This window comes from Cherax quadricarinatus, chromosome 21 (assembly GCF_038502225.1).
Source record: "Cherax quadricarinatus isolate ZL_2023a chromosome 21, ASM3850222v1, whole genome shotgun sequence".
NCBI lineage: Eukaryota > Metazoa > Arthropoda > Malacostraca > Decapoda > Parastacidae > Cherax > Cherax quadricarinatus.
In genome coordinates this window covers 6,430,604-6,450,243 of record NC_091312.1, presented here as the reverse complement: position 1 = coordinate 6,450,243, position 19,640 = coordinate 6,430,604, and the positions used below count along the sequence as shown (strand labels likewise).

At 39.1% G+C, this 19,640-nt stretch overlaps 1 protein-coding gene across 7 annotated transcripts in view; it reads right to left on the bottom strand.

Annotated features, from left to right (window-relative positions):
* LOC128689190 (eukaryotic translation initiation factor 4E transporter-like) overlaps window positions 1–19,640 on the bottom strand; it is a 317,681-nt gene that overhangs the window by 766 nt on the left and 297,275 nt on the right. For all 7 annotated transcript variants that reach the window (XM_070087137.1, XM_070087142.1, XM_070087138.1 and 4 more), the window contains one exon: window positions 446–546. In XM_070087137.1, the coding sequence (XP_069943238.1) occupies window positions 446–546 (101 nt within the window). The remainder of the gene's footprint in view (window positions 1–445; window positions 547–19,640) is intronic.

The following is a 19,640-nucleotide window of genomic DNA, read 5'->3' as shown; positions in this document are numbered from 1 at the left end:
ACTGCAGATATTGCACCTATGTATGAAAGAGAGGAGAGGGAGAGGAGGGAGTGAAGAGAGGAGAGAAGAGAAAGAAAACTGAAAAACCAGTATCCCATGTTACAAAGTCATAATACACAAGCACGTCAAGAGATACAATCTATAAACTGGGAAAAACCAATTTAGAAGACAACTTGAGGGAATTTACTATAATGTATCCCATAATTTCTGGGAAAAAAAATATAACACATTGCAACAAAAGTTTTAGTACTATGTGAAAACTGAAGACAAAAGAACAATAAACAAAACACAAAACACAGTTTATACTTTGCAGAAATATAATATTTACAGCCAGGTGACCTTCATGAATCTGTCGACTAATATATACCATAATATATAGCCTAATTGAGAATAGCTACATGGTTCTCGAGACTTTAAACCCAAATTACCACAATATATTTCTCACCTGTGACATAATATCTCTGCCAAAGAACTGGGCTAGGTTGACAGGAGAGCTGCGATGTGAATTACCACCCATAGACAACAAAGGGACTTGCAGGCCACCATCTAGAAAAAAAAATTAGTTAACCAAATAATTTATATCTGATCAGTGCACTGAATAAGAATATTCATTATACAAATAATACAAGCTCTAAACACAATCCTTGAAAAGAAGAGATGCCATGGGTATGTTTACGAGTGTGTGTTAATATTTCATGTGTATATATCTGATCACTTGTCTCCTGTAGATCATAAGGACATGCAAAACTTTTCTAAGTACTCCAGCTACATCTAAAAGGTATCACACTATGAAGAAAATCTGAATGAAAGAATGTACCATGAAGCTCACAAACATGAATAAAAGCAAACTAAAATGAGAAGAATGAAAAAAAAAAAGGCAAAATAAAAGCAGCAGCAGTCAAAAACATGAACAGAATCAGAAGCAGCAACAGCAGAATAAAACCTGCAACAACAGAATAAAAAGCAGTGAATAAAAGCAGCATCAGTGACAGCAGCAACAGCAGAATAAAAGGAGCAATATAATTAAAGCCCCAACAGCAGAATAAAAGCCACAACAGTTGAATAAAGCCCACAACAGCAGAATAAAACCCACAACAGCAGAATAAAAGCAGCAACAGCAGAATAAAGGCAAAAACAGCAGAGTAAAAACAAAAGCAGCAGAATAAAAGCCACAGCAACAGAATAAAAGCAGTAATATAATTAACCCTTTCAGGGTTTCCGAAGTACTAGTACGGCTTATGCGCCAGGGTTACTGACGTACTAGTACGCATAAATTCTAGAGCCTTCAAATATCATGGGAAAAGGCTGGTAGGCCTAGATGACAGAATGGGTGTGTGTGGTCGGTGTGCGCGGTAGAAAGAAAATCTGGGACCCAGTGGCACACTGTGGGAACGCCATTTTAGTAGACCTTGTTCATCATGCCTCGCGGTAAGAAACTCCTCACTCCTCGGCGAATTGGGACACTTTTGTTCCCCAGTGACAGTTCTAATACAGATGGAAGTGCCAGTGAAGATGAGTTTCAAGGTTCTGATGAAGTTGTGACCTAAACTAATGACCATAATACCAGTAATAGTGAGGAAAACCCAGACGACCCTCAGCCTTCCGCCTCTGCTGCTGGGCCGTCTTGTTCATGTTCAGTTGTACCAGAACCAAAGAGGAAACTCCTATTTTCCCATATCTCGGACTCAGATGTGAGCATTGGTGATGATAGTGATAGTGAATATGAACTACAAGCTCTTGAAAACACTTCCAGTAGCGATAGTGAAGTGGAATATTCTGCAGTGAAGCGTCAGTATATACGACGATATATGCGCTCTGATAGTGTGCCATATGCTATTCCAAGGGGAAGGAGTACATCTCGCAGTACATCCCGTGGCTGTACAACAGGAACAGATAATGAAAATGAAGATGATAGTGTTGCAATTGGGATGGAAAATGTGCATGGTGGTGGTAGTGGTGGTGCTGGCCGTGAGGCACCAGCAGTGGGCAATGCTGCCACCCACGCCGCTGCCTCAGCTGATCTACAACAAAGGCCACCATCCCCCACCCACCCACCACACCAGCCTCCACAACCACAAACTCCACAACCACAACCACCTGTCAATGTCCAGCACCCACCAGCAGACTGCACCTGGGATTGGCAGGAAGCTGCCAATTTTGCTCCAAATCCCCACCAGTTAGATGAAAGACGAAGTGGAATACAGCCATCTTGTACACTGGGGAACAATGCCAGTGAACTGGAATGTTTCAAGTTATTCTTTGACGAACCCCTGATGGAAATTGTCAGGGAAAGCAACAGATACTTTGATTACACCATGGCAAACACAATACTTTCACCAAAATCATGTCTACACCAGTGGAAGGAGACAACTGTGGCTGTGATGTATCTTTTGTTTGCCACAATAATGCTTATGCCACATGTGTATAAGCACACTGTGAAATCATACTGGTCAACAGACCGCCTGATTGCAACCCCAGGTTTCAGTGATATAATGCGAGTGAATCGATTTGTGCTACTATTACGTATGCTTCACTTCTCAGACAAAACCAGGCCTGATAGAATTCACAGGTTATATAAGATTAGGAATGTGTTTATCTGAAACATTAATTCAATATGTATTTTTATCCCTTCAGGAAGCTTGTTATTGAAGAGTCTTTGATTCTGTTCAAAGGAAGACTCTTTCAAGCAGTACATACCAAGCAAGAGGAAACGCTTTGGCATAAAGTTGTTTGTGCTTTGTGTTTGTTACAGTGGTCTTGTATTGGATATTATTGTGTACACTGGAAGTTATACATTGCAAAATACCAGGAAGTTATTGGGTATCTCTGGTGATGTGGTTAGAACAATGATAGAACCATACCTTGGTAAGGGGCATATATTATATATTGATAACTGGTACACAAGCCCCTCACTCAGTGATTTTTTGCGAGTGAACATGACAGATGTGTGTGGCACAGTGCGTGCAAATCATAAACATATGCTCAGGTTTGATGCTGGCACTTGTAGAGGTGAGGTGCAGGCATTTGGTGCCAATGACTTCATGGCATTTCGGTGGCATGACAAACGAGATGTCACACTGTCATCAGTTCACCCTAACGAAATGACAAACACTGGCAGGCAGCATAAAGACAGCAATGAACCCATTCTAAAGCCTGCAGCTGTGATTGATTACACCCTCAATATGCACTCAGTGGACAAATGTAACATGCAGATTGGGTTTGCTGATTGTGTTCGCAAGAGTTATAAGTGGTATATAAAACCCTTTTTCCATCTTCTGGACATTTCCATGCTCAATGCTTATAATATGTATAAGATAAGGACCAGAAACAAACCACAATACGGCAAATTCTGTTTGTCTGTCATCAGACAAATAATATTCAAGTACCAAGGAGCAACACCTGCAACAGAAAACTGCTCACTAAATTATCAACAACTACCTTCTTGTCTGAAGCATGGTGATCACTTCCTAATATAACTGCCTGCTACTGCTTTCGAGAAAAAGGCTCAGAAGAGGTGTTACGTCTGTGCACATAAAAAAAAAAACAAGACACACTTGTTTTATGTGTGAGGAGTGTAAAACACCACTGTGCATGACACCATGTTTCAAAGACTTCCACAGGTTGCTGAACTTCTAGAAACATTCCCTGTGACTGTATATGTGTATATAAAATATATTATTATTATTATTATAATCAAGGGGGAAGCACTAAACCCGTAGGATTATACAGCGCCTATGGGGGGATAGAAGGCATTCAGGCTTAATTCAGGGAACTGGAGCACAGATCCAATTCCCTAGATCAAGAGCCCCTCACCAGCGTCAAGGAGCCTTCCTTGAGGGGATATAAAATATAGAAAAATAGTAATAAACAACATTTTATATTGTTTGTTTGTGTAAACAACTTTTATAAACAATATAGTGACAAGTGTTTGTGCAGCTATTGTGTAGTAAATAAAGAGAAAAAACAAACAAAATAGTGCTCATATTGTTCTCACAGGCCATAAAAGTTACTTGCAAAAAAAAAAAAAAAAAAAAAAAAAAAAATTAGAATACCAAAAAAAAAACTATAGCTAAAACCAGGTGACCGGCAGTCAGCGATGTTACTATATGCTGGTTATTTTCTGTCAACTTCGCGCCTCCTTATCTCGGTAAGTACTGATGGTCAAAATTTTTTGTTTAGCTTACAAGATTTAACCCCTTCAGGGTTCAAGGCCCAATTCTGAAGTGGTGCCCCAGAGTCCAAGAATTTTCAAAAAAAAAAAAATTTTTTCTTATGAAATGGTAGAGAATCTTTTTGTGAAGGTAATAAAACAAAAAGTATGAAATTTGATGGAAAATTGACGAAATTATGCTCTCGCGAATTTTGATGTGTCAGTGATATTTATGAATTGGCGATTTTGCCGACTTTGATTCCCATTTTAGGCCAATTACATTATTCCAGTCAACCAAATTCTTAGCTATTTCACTAGTATTACTTCTATTCTATCGATTGAGCACAAGAAATCGCCACGTCAACTGTTTCAACTACAAATTAAGGTGATCAGAAATTGTTAATTTGGCCAATTTAACACAAAGTTCAAAATATTCAAATTTCAAAATAGGGTCCAGAATAAACAATGTAGGTATTCCTGGAACTAAACTAACATTTCCTCTGTTCATTAGTTACGTTTTGAGGCTTTACAAATAAATTCCATTTTGATTTTTTATTCACATAATGAATTTTTATTCACACCAAAAAATAGAAGATTTACTGTTATGCAATACTGTAATAATTGTATAAATATCATCACCATATTTGTGAATGCATATTAGACCCACCAGCTGGCGTGTATTAGACGTGTGAGGTCGTTTGTTTACTCTTGAATATCGGCAAAAAATTTAACATTTCTGCTACTTTGAGCTCAGTTTCAAGCCATTCCCAGTGCTAAAACCAATCAAAATCGTCTCTATTTCTGTAATATGTCTTCCATTCTATCAAATGAGACCAAGAAATCGCAAATAGAACTATAAAAAACATATGGAAAAACACTGCAAAGTCGCTGTTTTAATCGAAAAATCATGATTTCAGTTTTTTTCTCTCATCATACACAGCATGCTGCAGGATCTGTTTTATGTGGTGCACACATACCACATAGATGTATTCTCTCATATCTAGGCCCAAATGTACCACTCACAGTTTATCAGAGTGAGCTGAGCTCATGACGTAGATCTACGGTTTGGACCCTGAACATAAAGCCGTAGATCTACGGTTTGGACCCTGAACATAAAGCCATAGATCTACGGGACAGACCCCTCAAAGGGTGAAAAAAAAAAAAAAAAAAAAAAAAAAAAAAAAAAAAAAAACAAACCTTGATGATATTTTTTTTTTTTTTTTTTTTTTTTTTGAAAAATTTTCGACCCTGAGAACAAGTCTGGGAGAGGACCTGTCGACCCTGAAAAGGTTAAAGCCACAACAGCAAAATAAAAGCAGCAACAGTGGAATAAAAGCAGCAACAGCAGAATAAAAAGAAAAGCAGCAGAATAAAAGCCACAACAGAAGAATAAAAGCAGGAATATAAGCAATACCAGTAGAACAAAAGCAGCAAAATAAGCAATACCAGTAGAATAAAAGCATTGATATAGACATATGTGCAACTCTAGGTATCTTTATTGAGGAAACGTTTCACCACACAGTGGCTTCCTCAGTCCATACAAAGGAGAATCGTGAAGAACAGGAGGAGAATGAAACGTTTCCTCAATAAAGATACCCAAGAGTTGCACATGTGTCTAATTTATCAACCTGTCGGTTTTCTGAACCATTCATCTACAATCCTGTCAGACACTGCAACTTCTTGGGATCTTAATACTTGGGAATTCTTCGCTTGCCTAACCCTTGGGCACGACCTACTTCCACATTGAACAAATGTGACACCACCTACGACTGCTGCAGTTCTCCTGCCTACGGTATATAAGCTACTTCTCCGCACATATGCTGTATTCTATTCAAGATTGATGGACTGACCACATCAACCAAGGTTGAGGGACTGATTACCTCATTCTCCTCCTGTTCTTCACGATTCTCCTTTGTATGGACTGATGAAGCCACTGTGTGGCGAAACGTTTCCTCAATAAAGATACCTAGAGTTGCACATGTGTCTAATTTATCAATGTGTTGGTTCTTTGAACCATTCATCTACAGAATAAAAGCAATTGCAGCAGCACAAAAGGAACAGCAGCAAAATAAAAGCAACAGCAGTAAAATAAAAGCAACAGAAGAAAAGCAACAGCAAAATAAAAACAAAAGCAGAATAAAAGGTGCAGCAGCAGAACAAAAGCAACAGCAGCAGAATTAAAGCAAGTCCAGAAGAAAAGCTGCAAAAGCTGAATAAAAGCAACAGCAGAATAAAAGCAGCAAGAGCAGAATAAGAGCAGCAACAGGAGAAAATAAGCTGCTGCAGCAGAAAAAAGTCACAGCAGCAGAAAAAAAGCTGCAAAAGTAGTATAACAGCAACAGCAGCAGAATAAAAGCCACAACAGGAGAATAAAAGCTGCAGCAGCAGAATAAAACCTGCAGCAGCAGAACAAAAGCTGCAGCAGCAGAACAAAAGCTGCAGCAGCAGAACAAAAGCTGCAGCAGCAGAACAAAAGCTGCAGTAGCAGAACAAAAGCTGCAGCAGCAGAACAAAAGCCGCAGCAGCAGAACAAAAGCCGCAGCAGCAGAACAAAAGTCGCAGCAGCAGAACAAAAGCCGCAGCAGCAGAATAAGAGCCACAGCAGCAGAATAAAAGCTGTGAAAGAATAAAAGCAATAGCAGAATAAAAGCAGAAGCAGAAGAATAAAAGCAACAGCAGTAGCAGAACTAAAGCAGCAGCAGATGCAGAATAAAAGCTGCAAAAGTAGAATAAAAACAGCAACATAAAACCCACAGATATTTTAAAAAAGTAGATATGATTTTGATTGCTTTCACGGCAAAAAGTACCTAGAAATTGAGCTCAACGAGGGAGAAATGCTCGTTTGCTTGACTGTTCAAGAGTAAATAAATGACGTCACTGTCTATTCCAATATGCAGTCATGAATTGTTTGACATTATTTATACAATTATTGCAATAAGGCATAACAGCAAATCTTATATTTTGTGTGATTAAAATTACAAATTATTTATACTGTAATAATAATAATAATAATAATAATAATAATATGTATAATAATAATAGTATAATAATATAATACAATAATAATAATAATAATAATACGTATAATAATAATACGTATACAGTCGACCCCCGACATTCGATGGCATTGACATTCGATGCATCTTAACGCAAAAATTTTGCCTCGACATTCGATGGAAAACCCGACATTCAATATGATTCGTACGAGACGTGTCCACGTGTGGCCTGAACTGCCCCGTGTGTGCCAGTGTTTAAAAGCTAGCCAGTGTGAGCGCATCTAAGGATACATTCAGTACATTCCATATTATCACTGTTTTTGGTGCTTGTTTCTGCAAAATAAGTAACCATGGGCCCCAAGAAAGCTTCTAGTGCCAACCCTTCGAGAAAAAAGGTGCTAATGACTATTGAAATGAAGAAAGAGATAATTGCAAAGTACGAAAGTGGAGTGCGTGTGTCGGAGCTGGCCAGGTTGTGTAGTAAACCCCAACCAACCATCTCTACTATAGTGAGCAGGAAAACGGCAATCAAGGAAGCTGTTGTTGCAAAACATGCAACTTTTTCGAAACAGAGATCGCTAGTGTTAGAAGATGCTGAGAGACTGTTAATGGTGTGGATAAATGAAAAACAGATAGCAGGAGATAGCATCTCTCCAGCGATCATTTGTGTAAAGGCTAGGCAGTTGCATGATGATTTGGTAAATAAATTGCCTGCAACTAGCTACTGCACTGACACAGCTACTGCAAGCCATGCTGGTGACTATTACACTGACAATGTTGTGAACCACTTTAGGAAAGTCATAAAGGAACGAGAGGTACAGGCCTCTATGGACAGATATAATGTGCGACAGAAGTCCAGTGACTCTCAAGCTGGTCCTAGTGGCATTAAAAGAAGAAGGGAAGTAACCCCAGAAAAAGACTTGATACCTCAAGTCCTAATGGAAGGGGATTCCCCTTCTAAACACTAACACCATCCACACTCTCCCCTCCTCCCATCCCATCAATCATCACCAGATCTTCATTAAAGGTAAGTGTCAATTATTCTATTGTTATTAATCTATTGTTATTGTTGTTATTGTAATTATTCTATTGCATTAAACTTAATATTTCATGTGGTAAATTTTTTTTTTCATACTTTTGGGTGTCTTGCACGGATTAATTTGATTTCCATTATTTCTTATGGGGAAAATTAATTCGACTTTCGATATTTTCGACATTCGATGAGCTCTCAGGAACGGATTAATATTGAATGTTGAGGGTCCACTGTACAGTGGACCCTCAACTAACGGCGGCGACAAGTAATGGCAAATTCGTCTAACAGCGCTCTTTGGCATAAAAAAATGGCTCTACCAACAGCGAAAAACTCGTCTAACGATGTTCATCCCGAACCTATCCATGGGGCTGGAGCGCTGCCTGAGCGGGCCCAGCCACTCCAAGACTCCATGTACAGCCAGTGTGCCAGTGTTTACAAGCCGTTTTGGTCGATTCCAAGTGTACCTGTATCTTTTGTATTATTCCAGTGTCTTTAGTGCTTGTAACTGCTAAATAAGCTAGTGCCAGCCCTGTGATAAAGAAGGAAAGAAACACAATAAAATTCCAGAAAAAACTTATAACAAAGTACCAAAGTGGAGGAGGAAGAAAGAGGGGAGAAAGTGCCTTCTGCAGTGATTCAGCGATTCTACAATATGTACGATACTAAAGCAGCAGGTATCGATAAAGGCTTTAGTGCCAGCAAGCGATAAAGTGTACAATTAAAAGTGTAGCAAGTAAGCTAAATGAGTAAGTGATAGAAAAAGACACGAAAGTAACTCTCCAATGTTGTTGGATGTGTGTACATCCGCTGACCATCCGCTGGCCTGCTGTCTTCCACTACCCTAAACCTCTGCCAGCATCTCCTCCATCAAACTAACTAATTAAACTAACATCTCCAAGGTAAGTGTAAATCTAAAAGTAAATAAAGTGTAAATATAAAAGGACCCCAATGGAAATATGCAAGTCACTGACTTTTTTGGATTATCCTAGGTAGTTTACACATGCTGCTATGTATATGATAATCTATGTAACTTTATTTGTGTATACCTGAATAAACTTATTTATAAATTAACCTTTTGACTGTCGCAACCCCCAATCCTGAGGTGTCTCCTGGTGTCACAAAATTTAAAAAAAAAAAATTATTTTTTCTTATGAAATGATAGAGAATCTTTTCCCGGTTGCACTGACACCAAAAAAAACGAAATTTGATGGAAAACTGACGGAATTATGCTCTCGCGAAGTTAGCGACCTCGGCGCTGTTTACAAATCGGCGATTTCGCCCACTTTGAGTCCTATTTTCCGCTAATTCCATTGTTCCAGTCGCCCAAACTCATAGCTATTTCTTTAGAACTCCATTTTTTCTATCGATTGAGTACAAGAAACTGCCCATTTACCGATTTCAACTACCTAATAATGTGGTCAGAAATTTGCAATTTGGTCAATTTCACAAAAACTAAAACATGTGACAATTTCAAAATAAGGTCCAGAATGAACAATGCAGACATTCCTGGCTCTAAAATAACATTTTCTTTGCTCATCAGTCATGTCTCCAGGCCCCTCTGATATTACTCTTGCTTTCTATTTTGAATTTTTATTCAAACAAAAAATAGAAGACTTACTATTATGCAGACTACTGCAATACTGTAATAATTGTATAAATAACATCAACCCATTCATGACTGCATATTAGAATGGCTAGTTGGACATTTATTGGACAATGGGATCATTTGTTTACTTTTGAACATTGGCAAAAATCAAACATTTCCCCTACTTTGAGCTCCATTTCTAGGTTCTTTTTATAGTAAAATCAATCAAAATCACCTCTATTTCTATAAGATGTTTTCCATTCAATCAAATGAGACCAAGAAAACGAGAATACAACCATAAATACTATACGAAAATAGACCACAAAGTCGGCATTTTAATTAAAAAAAAAAAGCTGTCAGTTTTTATTTTCTCATTATGCACTGCGTGCTCCAGGATTTTTTTTATATGGTGCACACTGACCACACAGACCCATTCTCTCACATGTGGGCCTACCAGTTTTCTCCTGCTTGATTTGAAGCCGCTAGAATTTATGAGTATACATACGTCAAACACGGTACCTCTTAAGATGTATATATACGGCCGCGACAGTCAAAGCGTTAAAATGTAAATATTTCTTATTTATAAATTACATACATTAAGTGTGATGGTGGTGCTGGCAAAATCCTCCACTGCCACCAACATGGCTTCTCTCAGTGGCAGCCTTTAAACCCAACAATAACACACCATTTACTCCTCTCATATATTATGGCAAATTTTATTCATTCTAGAGTATATATCATGTTTCTATGTTATTAATATTGTTTAAAATGTCATATTAGATGAATTGTGATAGATAAATAAGCCGTAGAGATGATATTAGCGTCAAAATGAAGCATAATTAACTTGTCTTCCTCTTGCCTCCTACGTGTCTGTCATACACCAACAAGTTGAGTCAGTAAAGGTAAGTCAATGAAGGTAAGTGTGATGTTAGAGAGAGAGAGAGAGAGAGAGAGAGAGAGAGAGAGAGAGAGAGAGAGAGAGAGAGAGAGAGAGAGAGAGAGAGAGAGAGAGAGAGACAGAGACAGAGACAGAGAGAGACAGAGACAGAGAGAGACAGAGAGAGAGACAGAGAGACAGAGAGAGAGACAGAGACAGAGACAGAGACAGAGAGAGACAGAGACAGAGACAGAGACAGAGAGACAGAGAGAGACAGAGACAGAGAGAGACAGACAGACACAGACAGACAGACACAGACAGACAGACACAGACAGACACAGACACAGACAGACACACAGACAGACAGACACAGAGAGAGAGAGACAGAGAGAGAGAGACAGAGACAGAGAGAGACAGAGACAGAGACAGAGAGAGAGAGAGAGAGACAGAGACAGAGAGACAGACAGAGAGACAGAGACAGAGAGACAGAGAGAGAGAGACAGAGAGAGACAGAGAGAGAGACAGAGAGACAGAGAGAGAGAGAGAGAGACAGAGAGAGACAGAGAGAGACAGAGAGAGAGAGACAAAGAGAGAGACAGAGAGAGAGAGAGACAGAGAGAGAGAGACAGAGAGAGAGAGAGAGAGAGAGAGAGAGACAGAGAGACAGAGAGAGAGAGAGAGAGAGAGAGAGACAGAGAGAGAGAGAGGGAGAGAGAGACAGAGAGAGAGAGACAGAGAGAGAGACAGAGAGAGAGAGACAGAGAGAAAGGGGGGGAGTTATGTAAACATACCAGGCAGATGTGAGTTTTGTAAACAAACCAGGAGAACGCATCTGGTTTCTGTACAGGTTATATTGTGTACAAGTTGTCTCCACGTTGATACAATAGAATAAATGATGAACAACACTCCCATTCTCACGTAACACTATTTTTAGAAGAAATGACGCTCTAAGTGAAGACATACGAAAGGAATAATTTTCTACAGTTACCCCAATATTATAGTGTACACATTTTCTCTGATGTTAGACTAGAGAAAACATTAATCTTGCTGTCAGTGCTATTACTTAATTAAATTTTGTTCTATAAGTCAAATCTTACTTTAAAATTTATTTTATATCATAATTACTATCTCTCCATTTTATATTGTACAGGTCTCCCTCAACATTTGGGAGGGTTAGGGAATCAAGAACCTCGTGAATGTTGAAAAATCACGGATGTTTCTTGCCCCAATATTATTTTTTTTTTTTATTATCACACCGGCCGATTCCCACCAAGGCAGGGTGGCCCGAAAAAGAAAAACTTTCACCATCATTCACTCCATCACTGTCTTGCCAGAAGGGTGCTTTACACTACAGTTTTTAAACTGCAACATTAACACCCCTCCTTCAGAGTGCAGGCACTGTACTTCCCATCTCCAGGACTCAAGTCCGGCCTGCCGGTTTCCCTGAATCCCTTCATAAATGTTACTTTGCTCACACTCCAACAGCACGTCAAGTATTAAAAACCATTTGTCTCCATTCACTCCTATCAAACACGCTCACGCATGCCTGCTGGAAGTCCAAGCCCCTCGCACACAAAACCTCCTTTACCCCCTCCCTCCAACCCTTCCTAGGCCGACCCCTACCCCGCCTTCCTTCCACTACAGACTGATACACTCTTGAAGTCATTCTGTTTCGCTCCATTCTCTCTACATGTCCGAACCACCTCAACAACCCTTCCTCAGCCCTCTGGACAACAGTTTTGGTAATCCCGCACCTCCTCCTAACTTCCAAACTACGAATTCTCTGCATTATATTCACACCACACATTGCCCTCAGACATGACATCTCCACTGCCTCCAGCCTTCTCCTCGCTGCAACATTCATCACCCACGCTTCACACCCATATAAGAGCGTTGGTAAAAACTATACTCTCATACATTCCCCTCTTTGCCTCCAAGGACAAAGTTCTTTGTCTCCACAGACTCCTAAGTGCACCACTCACTCTTTTTCCCTCATCAATTCTATGATTCACCTCATCTTTCATAGACCCATCCGCTGACACGTCCACTCCCAAATATCTGAATACGTTCACCTCCTCCATACTCTCTCCCTCCAATCTGATATTCAATCTTTCATCACCTAATCTTTTTGTTATCCTCATAACCTTACTCTTTCCTGTATTCACCTTTAATTTTCTTCTTTTGCACACCCTACCAAATTCATCCACCAATCTCTGCAACTTCTCTTCAGAATCTCCCAAGAGCACAGTGTCATCAGCAAAGAGCAGCTGTGACAACTCCCACTTTGTGTGTGATTCTTTATCTTTTAACTCCACGCCTCTTGCCAAGACCATCGCATTTACTTCTCTTACAACCCCATCTATAAATATATTAAACAACCACGGTGACATCACACATCCTTGTCTAAGGCCTACTTTTACTGGGAAAAAATTTCCCTCTTTCCTACATACTCTAACTTGAGCCTCACTATCCTCGTAAAAACTCTTCACTGCTTTCAGTAACCTACCTCCTACACCATACACTTGCAACATCTGCCACATTGCCCCCCCATCCACCCTGTCATACGCCTTTTCCAAATCCATAAATGCCACAAAGACCTCTTTAGCCTTATCTAAATACTGTTCACTTATATGTTTCACTGTAAACATCTGGTCCACACAACCCCTACCTTTCCTAAAGCCTCCTTGTTCATCTGCTATCCTATTCTCCGGTCTTACTCTTAATTCTTTCAATTATAACTCTACCATACACTTTACCAGGTACACTCAACAGACTTATCCCCCTATAATTTTTGCACTCTCTTTTATCCCCTTTGCCTTTATACAAAGGAACTATGCATGCTCTCTGCCAATCCCTAGGTACCTTACCCTCTTCCATACATTTATTAAATAATTGCACCAACCACTCCAAAACTATATCCCCACCTGCTTTTAACATTTCTATCTTTATCCCATCAATCCCGGCTGCCTTACCCCCTTTCATTTTACCTACTGCCTCACGAACTTCCCCCACACTCACAACTGGCTCTTCCTCACTCCTACAAGATGTTATTCCTCCTTGCCCTATACACGAAATCACAGCTTCCCTATCTTCATCAACATTTAACAATTCCTCAAAATATTCCTTCCATCTTCCCAATACCTCTAACTCTCCATTTAATAACTCTCCTCTCCTATTTTTAACTGACAAATCCATTTGTTCTCTAGGCTTTCTTAACTTGTTAATCTCACTCCAAAACTTTTTCTTATTTTCAACAAAATTTGTTGATAACATCTCACCCACTCTCTCATTTGCTCTCTTTTTAAATTGCTTCACCACTCTCTTAACTTCTCTCTTTTTCTCCATATACTCTTCCCTCCTTGCATCACTTCTACTTTGTAAAAACTTCTCATATGCTAACTTTTTCTCCCTTACTACTCTCTTTACATCATCATTCCACCAATCGCTCCTCTTCCCTCCTGCACCCACTTTCCTGTAACCACAAACTTCTGCTGAACACTCTAACACTACATTTTTAAACCTACCCCATACCTCTTCGACCCCATTGCCTATGCTCTCATTAGCCCATCTATCCTCCAATAGCTGTTTATATCTTACCCTAACTGCCTCCTCTTTTAGTTTATAAACCTTCACCTCTCTCTTCCCTGATGCTTCTATTCTCCTTGTATCCCATCTACCTTTTACTCTCAGTGTAGCTACAACTAGAAAGTGATCTGATATATCTGTGGCCCCTCTATAAACATGTACATCCTGAAGTCTACTCAACAGTCTTTTATCTACCAATACATAATCCAACAAACTACTGTCATTTCGCCCTACATCATATCGTGTATACTTATTTATCCTCTTTTTCTTAAAATATGTATTACCTATAACTAAACCCCTTTCTATACAAAGTTCAATCAAAGGGCTCCCATTATCATTTACACCTGGCACCCCAAACTTACCTACCACACCCTCTCTAAAAGTTTCTCCTACTTTAGCATTTAAGTCCCCTACCACAATTACTCTCTCACTTGGTTCAAAGGCTCCTATACATTCACTTAACATCTCCCAAAATCTCTCTCTCTCCTCTGCATTCCTCTCTTCTCCAGGTGCATACACGCTTATTATGACCCACTTCTCGCATCCAACCTTTACTTTAATCCACATAATTCTTGAATTTACACATTCATATTCTCTTTTCTCCTTCCATAACTGATCATTTAACATTACTGCTACCCCTTCCTTTGCTCTAACTCTCTCAGATACTCCAGATTTAATCCCATTTATTTCCCCCCACTGAAACTCTCCTACCCCCTTCAGCTTTGTTTCGCTTAGGGCCAGGACATCCAACTTCTTTTCATTCATAACATCAGCAATCATCTGTTTCTTGTCATCCGCACTACATCCACGCACATTTAAGCATCCCAGTTTTATAAAGTTTTTCTTCTTCTCTTTTTTAGTAATTGTATACAGGAGAAGGGGTTACTAGCCCATTGCTCCCGGCATTTTAGTCGCCTCATACGACACGCATGGCTTACGGAGGAAAGATTCTTTTCCACTTCCCCATGGACAATAGAAGAAATAAAAAAGAACAAGAGCTATTTAGAAAAAGGAGAAAAACCTAGATGTATGTATATATATATATGCATGTGCGTGTCTGTGAAGTGTGACCAAAGTGTAAGTAGGAGTAGCAAGATATCCCTGTTATCTTAGCGTGTTTATGAGACAGAAAAAGAAACCAGCAATCCTACCATCATGCAAAACCTATTGAACCATGAACAATCATAAAACACATGAAAACATCGTAAAATATTGTACTAACGCTAGCCCTTTGGTAAAGAAGGTGAGAAAAACTATAGAATTCAAGAAAGAACTTGTAGCAGAGCACCAAAGTGGAGGAGGAAGAGAGAGGGGGAAATGTGCCTTCTTCAGTGATTCTAGGATATGTACGGTACTAAAGCAGCACGAGTTGATAGAGGCTATAGCGCCAGCCAGCAATACAATGTAGCATTAACAATGTAGCAAGTGAAGTGATTAATCGATAGAAAAATGACAGCACGAACCTAACTCCTCCAATGTTGTTGGAGTTATATAGGGCGATTGATAACACTGCCATCTCTAGTCTCTACCACCTTCACCAGTGGCCCTTATACACCCAACAACAACAACAGCAACACTCGTGACATACTTAATGACGTATCTTATTCATTCTAGAGTATATGTCATGTTTGTAATAATGTTGGTAGAATTACCGACAATATGTAAAGTAAAAGAACACAAGGGAAAATAATGTGACATTTTTATTGTGGCAACGTGAAACAGCAAGAAACCTCGACACCCACCTCAATGAACATATTTATGCATGTAGGAACGACAATTTGAACAACGCCTGCGTACAACAATGAAATTCCACCAATCATTTCATGAAATTCAGGGGCGTCCAATTAGTGATCAAAGAAACTGATTTCTGCAGACTCAAGTGCCTTGAATCATCACTAATTGCTGTTTCTAATACGCTTAAACAAAACAAAGGCAGCTTCACCATCTCTGAAGTCTTAGCAAGAATCCTCCTGAAAACAGTAAACCCTGCCATCACACAGTCTCTCCTAGTACACAAGCACTTTACAGAGTATAAACATTGAAACAGGCCTTCTCTATCCAGTCTCCTATAGAAATACTTGGGTAACATAAAATTAGGTTAGACAAGTAATAGCTTTTATATCCTTTTACTCATGTGCAGGTTAATTGTTCTACCATACTGTATTACTACTACCACTACAACCTATATCACTACTACCACTACAACCTATATCACTACTACCACTACTACTACAACCTATATCACTACTACCACTACCACTAGTATTGCATCTCACTCTGAGCCTATATATACCTTCTGTGTCCATGTACTGTTTGTAACGGCTTGACAAAGCTCCTGGAGAGCGAAACGTTGCCATAATAAAAATGTCACATTAGTTGGACTTATGTCCTTTTACTTTATATGTCACGTTTCTATGTTATGTATTAATATTGTTTATGACATATTAGATGAATTGTAATAAGATAAATTAGCTGTAGTTGATATTAGTGTCATATTCAAATCAATCAAATCAAAGTTTATTCTCTATAAGGATTACAATGCAGGGTTTACTAATTTTGGTTATTGTGTGGTTTACATGTAGTAAAATAATGATTACAGAGGGGGCCACTAGGACATCTAGCATGACTAGGCATTTCGGGCAAACTTAGATTAATTCTTAACCCTAAATTATAAAAAATTGTGGAGTAAGTTGACTAAATGCTAAGTGACAAATCCTAATTTGTGAGTTTAGCAATGTGAATGCTTTTGTTTTGGTACAATACATAGTTTCTATATTGGAGTATCACAGGCAAACTTATGACTAGTTTGGAATCATTATTTTAAGATTAGGATACGTATTTCTGTGCTTATAGTCAAATGGGTGAGTGTAAATGTGGACCACTAGATGGTTTTTATGTAGTTAGTTGATGGGGTGTATCAGGGAGATAAGATGTTTTCTAACAGTAGTTTTGAAGGTGATGAATGTGTCTGCTGTTCTAGAGTTTTCAGGTAGTGTGTTCCAGATTTTAGGGCCTTTAACATACATTGAGTTTTTGTAAAGGTTTAGTCGGACACAGGGAATGTCTTGGATGTGTTTGTGTCTGGTGTTATGCCTGTGGGTCCTGTCACAACTATCAAGAAAGCATTTTAGGTCAAGGTTAATATTGGAATTTAAGATCTTGTATATGTAGATTGCACAGCAGTAAGTGTGGATGTCCTGAATAGGGAGTAAGTTTATATCTATGAAGAGTGGGGGAGGTGTGTTGCCAGGGATGGGAATTAGTGATTATTCTTATTGCAGCTTTTTGTTGAGTTATTATTGGCTTTAGGTGTATTGCTGCAATTTTGTGGCACGTAGTATCGTATCCTGGAGAGGATCCCAACTGTTTTGGATACTTTTTTTGATGTGTGTTGGATATGGGTGCTGAAATTCAGGTTGTTGTTGAGGTATAGGTCTAGAAATTTGCCCTCATTATGTCTGGCAATCAGAGTGCTGTCGATCTTAATGTTAAGTTGCGCAGCACCTGCTCTGCTACCAAACATAATATAGTAGGTTTTGTCAGTGTTAAGTGCAAGTTTATTGGCTGTCATCCAAGTTGATATTTTGAGCAGCTCCTCATTAACAATGGTGTTGAGGGTGGCAAGATTAGGGTGAGAGATGACCTAAGTCGTGTCGTCAGCAAAGAGAATGGGTTTCAGGTGTTAGGATACGTTTGGAAGATCATTGATGTAAATGAGGAAGAGCAGGGGTCCATGGACACTTCCCTGCGGAACTCCAGTATCAAGTGGCCGTGTTGATGATGCTGTGTCTTTAATGGTGACATACTGATACCTATTAGTAAGGTAGGATTTGAAATATGCAAGCTCATGGCCTCTTATACCATAATGGCCAAGTTTGTGGAGTAGGATGCCGTGGTCTACCGTGTCAAAAGCTTTTCTTAGGTCAATAAAAATTCCTAGCGGATATTCCTTATTTTCCAATGCTGAGTAAAGCAGATCTAGCATTTTTACAATTGCATCATTAGTGCTTTTACAGTGGACCCCCGCTTAACGATCACCTCCCAATGCAACCAGTTATGTAAGTGTATTTATGTAAGTGCGTTTGTACTTGTATGTTTGGGGGTCTGAAATGGACTAATCTACTTCACAGTATTCCTTATGGGAACAAATTCGGTCAGTACTGGCACCTGAACATACTTCTGGAATTTAAAAATATCGTTATCCGGGGGTCCACTGTATTTTTCCTGAATCCAAATTGGCAGGGGTTGATTATGTTTTGTGCCGTTATAAATGAATACAGTCTCCTGTGCACGAATTTCTCAAAGATTTTGGATAGCAATGGTAAGTTTGATATTAGCCTATAGCTGTTTACATCTGTAGGGTCACCACCTTCATGTATTGGTGTAACCCTTGCTGTCTTGAGTAGTTTTGGGAAGGTGCTAGTTTCTAGTGACATGTTAAAAAGAACGAAATAGCATGCAAAAGGACATGGGCCACTCGCTTGTACAATAATGGTGGGACATGAGACAGGTTCCCTGAGTTATTTTCAAGTGACTTTATAATCTCAGTGACTTCGGTGGGTTCAGTTGGAACAAGATAGAAGGAATTTGGGAAATTCCCATCTAAATATTTTGAAAGACTATCTTGTTCTATCTCCAAACTCTGCCACCGCCACAATTCCTAACATATGTAATGACATATTTTAAATATGATTGGGCGGCTGGGAATTCACAAGTGTTCGAAGCCCGCGAAATTGGAAAACGTGAATGTTGAGGGAGACCTGTACACCATTATTTAATTTAGTTTCTACATACAGTAGACCGTCATTTACCACGAGTTTATTTGGCATGATTTGGGTATTGCACGATTGAAGAACTGCAGCACAATTTTATGTAAATTTTATTTGGCCTTGTTTTCTGTATGTAAATCTATATTTAATCTTTAAAAAAATTATTTTTTGTTAATACTTTTGGGTGTCTGAAACAGATTAATTGGATTTGCATTATTTCTTATGGGGAAAATGGATTTGCCAATCGTGAATTTCGCCATTAAGCAGACACTCTGGAACAGATTAATCATGAAACTCGACCATCCACTGTACTTTTGGGTGTCTGAAATAGAGTACAGTGGACCCTCAACTTAAGAAGGCCTCGTCTTACGATAAAATCAACTTACGAAGCTTTTCAGCGTTAAATTTTTTACCCTGACCTACAATGAAAAACTCAACTTGCATCATTCGTCTCGAACACGGCCATCTGGTCCATCTGGCCTGAGCACCTCAGCTGAGCTTGTGTGACACTGTTTACAAGCCAGGGCGGACGGTTGCATGCATACATTCAATAAATTTTGAATTATTCCTGAGTTTTTAGTTCTTGTAACTGCTAAATAAGCCACCATGGGCCCAAAGAAAGCTTCTAGTGCCAACCCTGTGGTA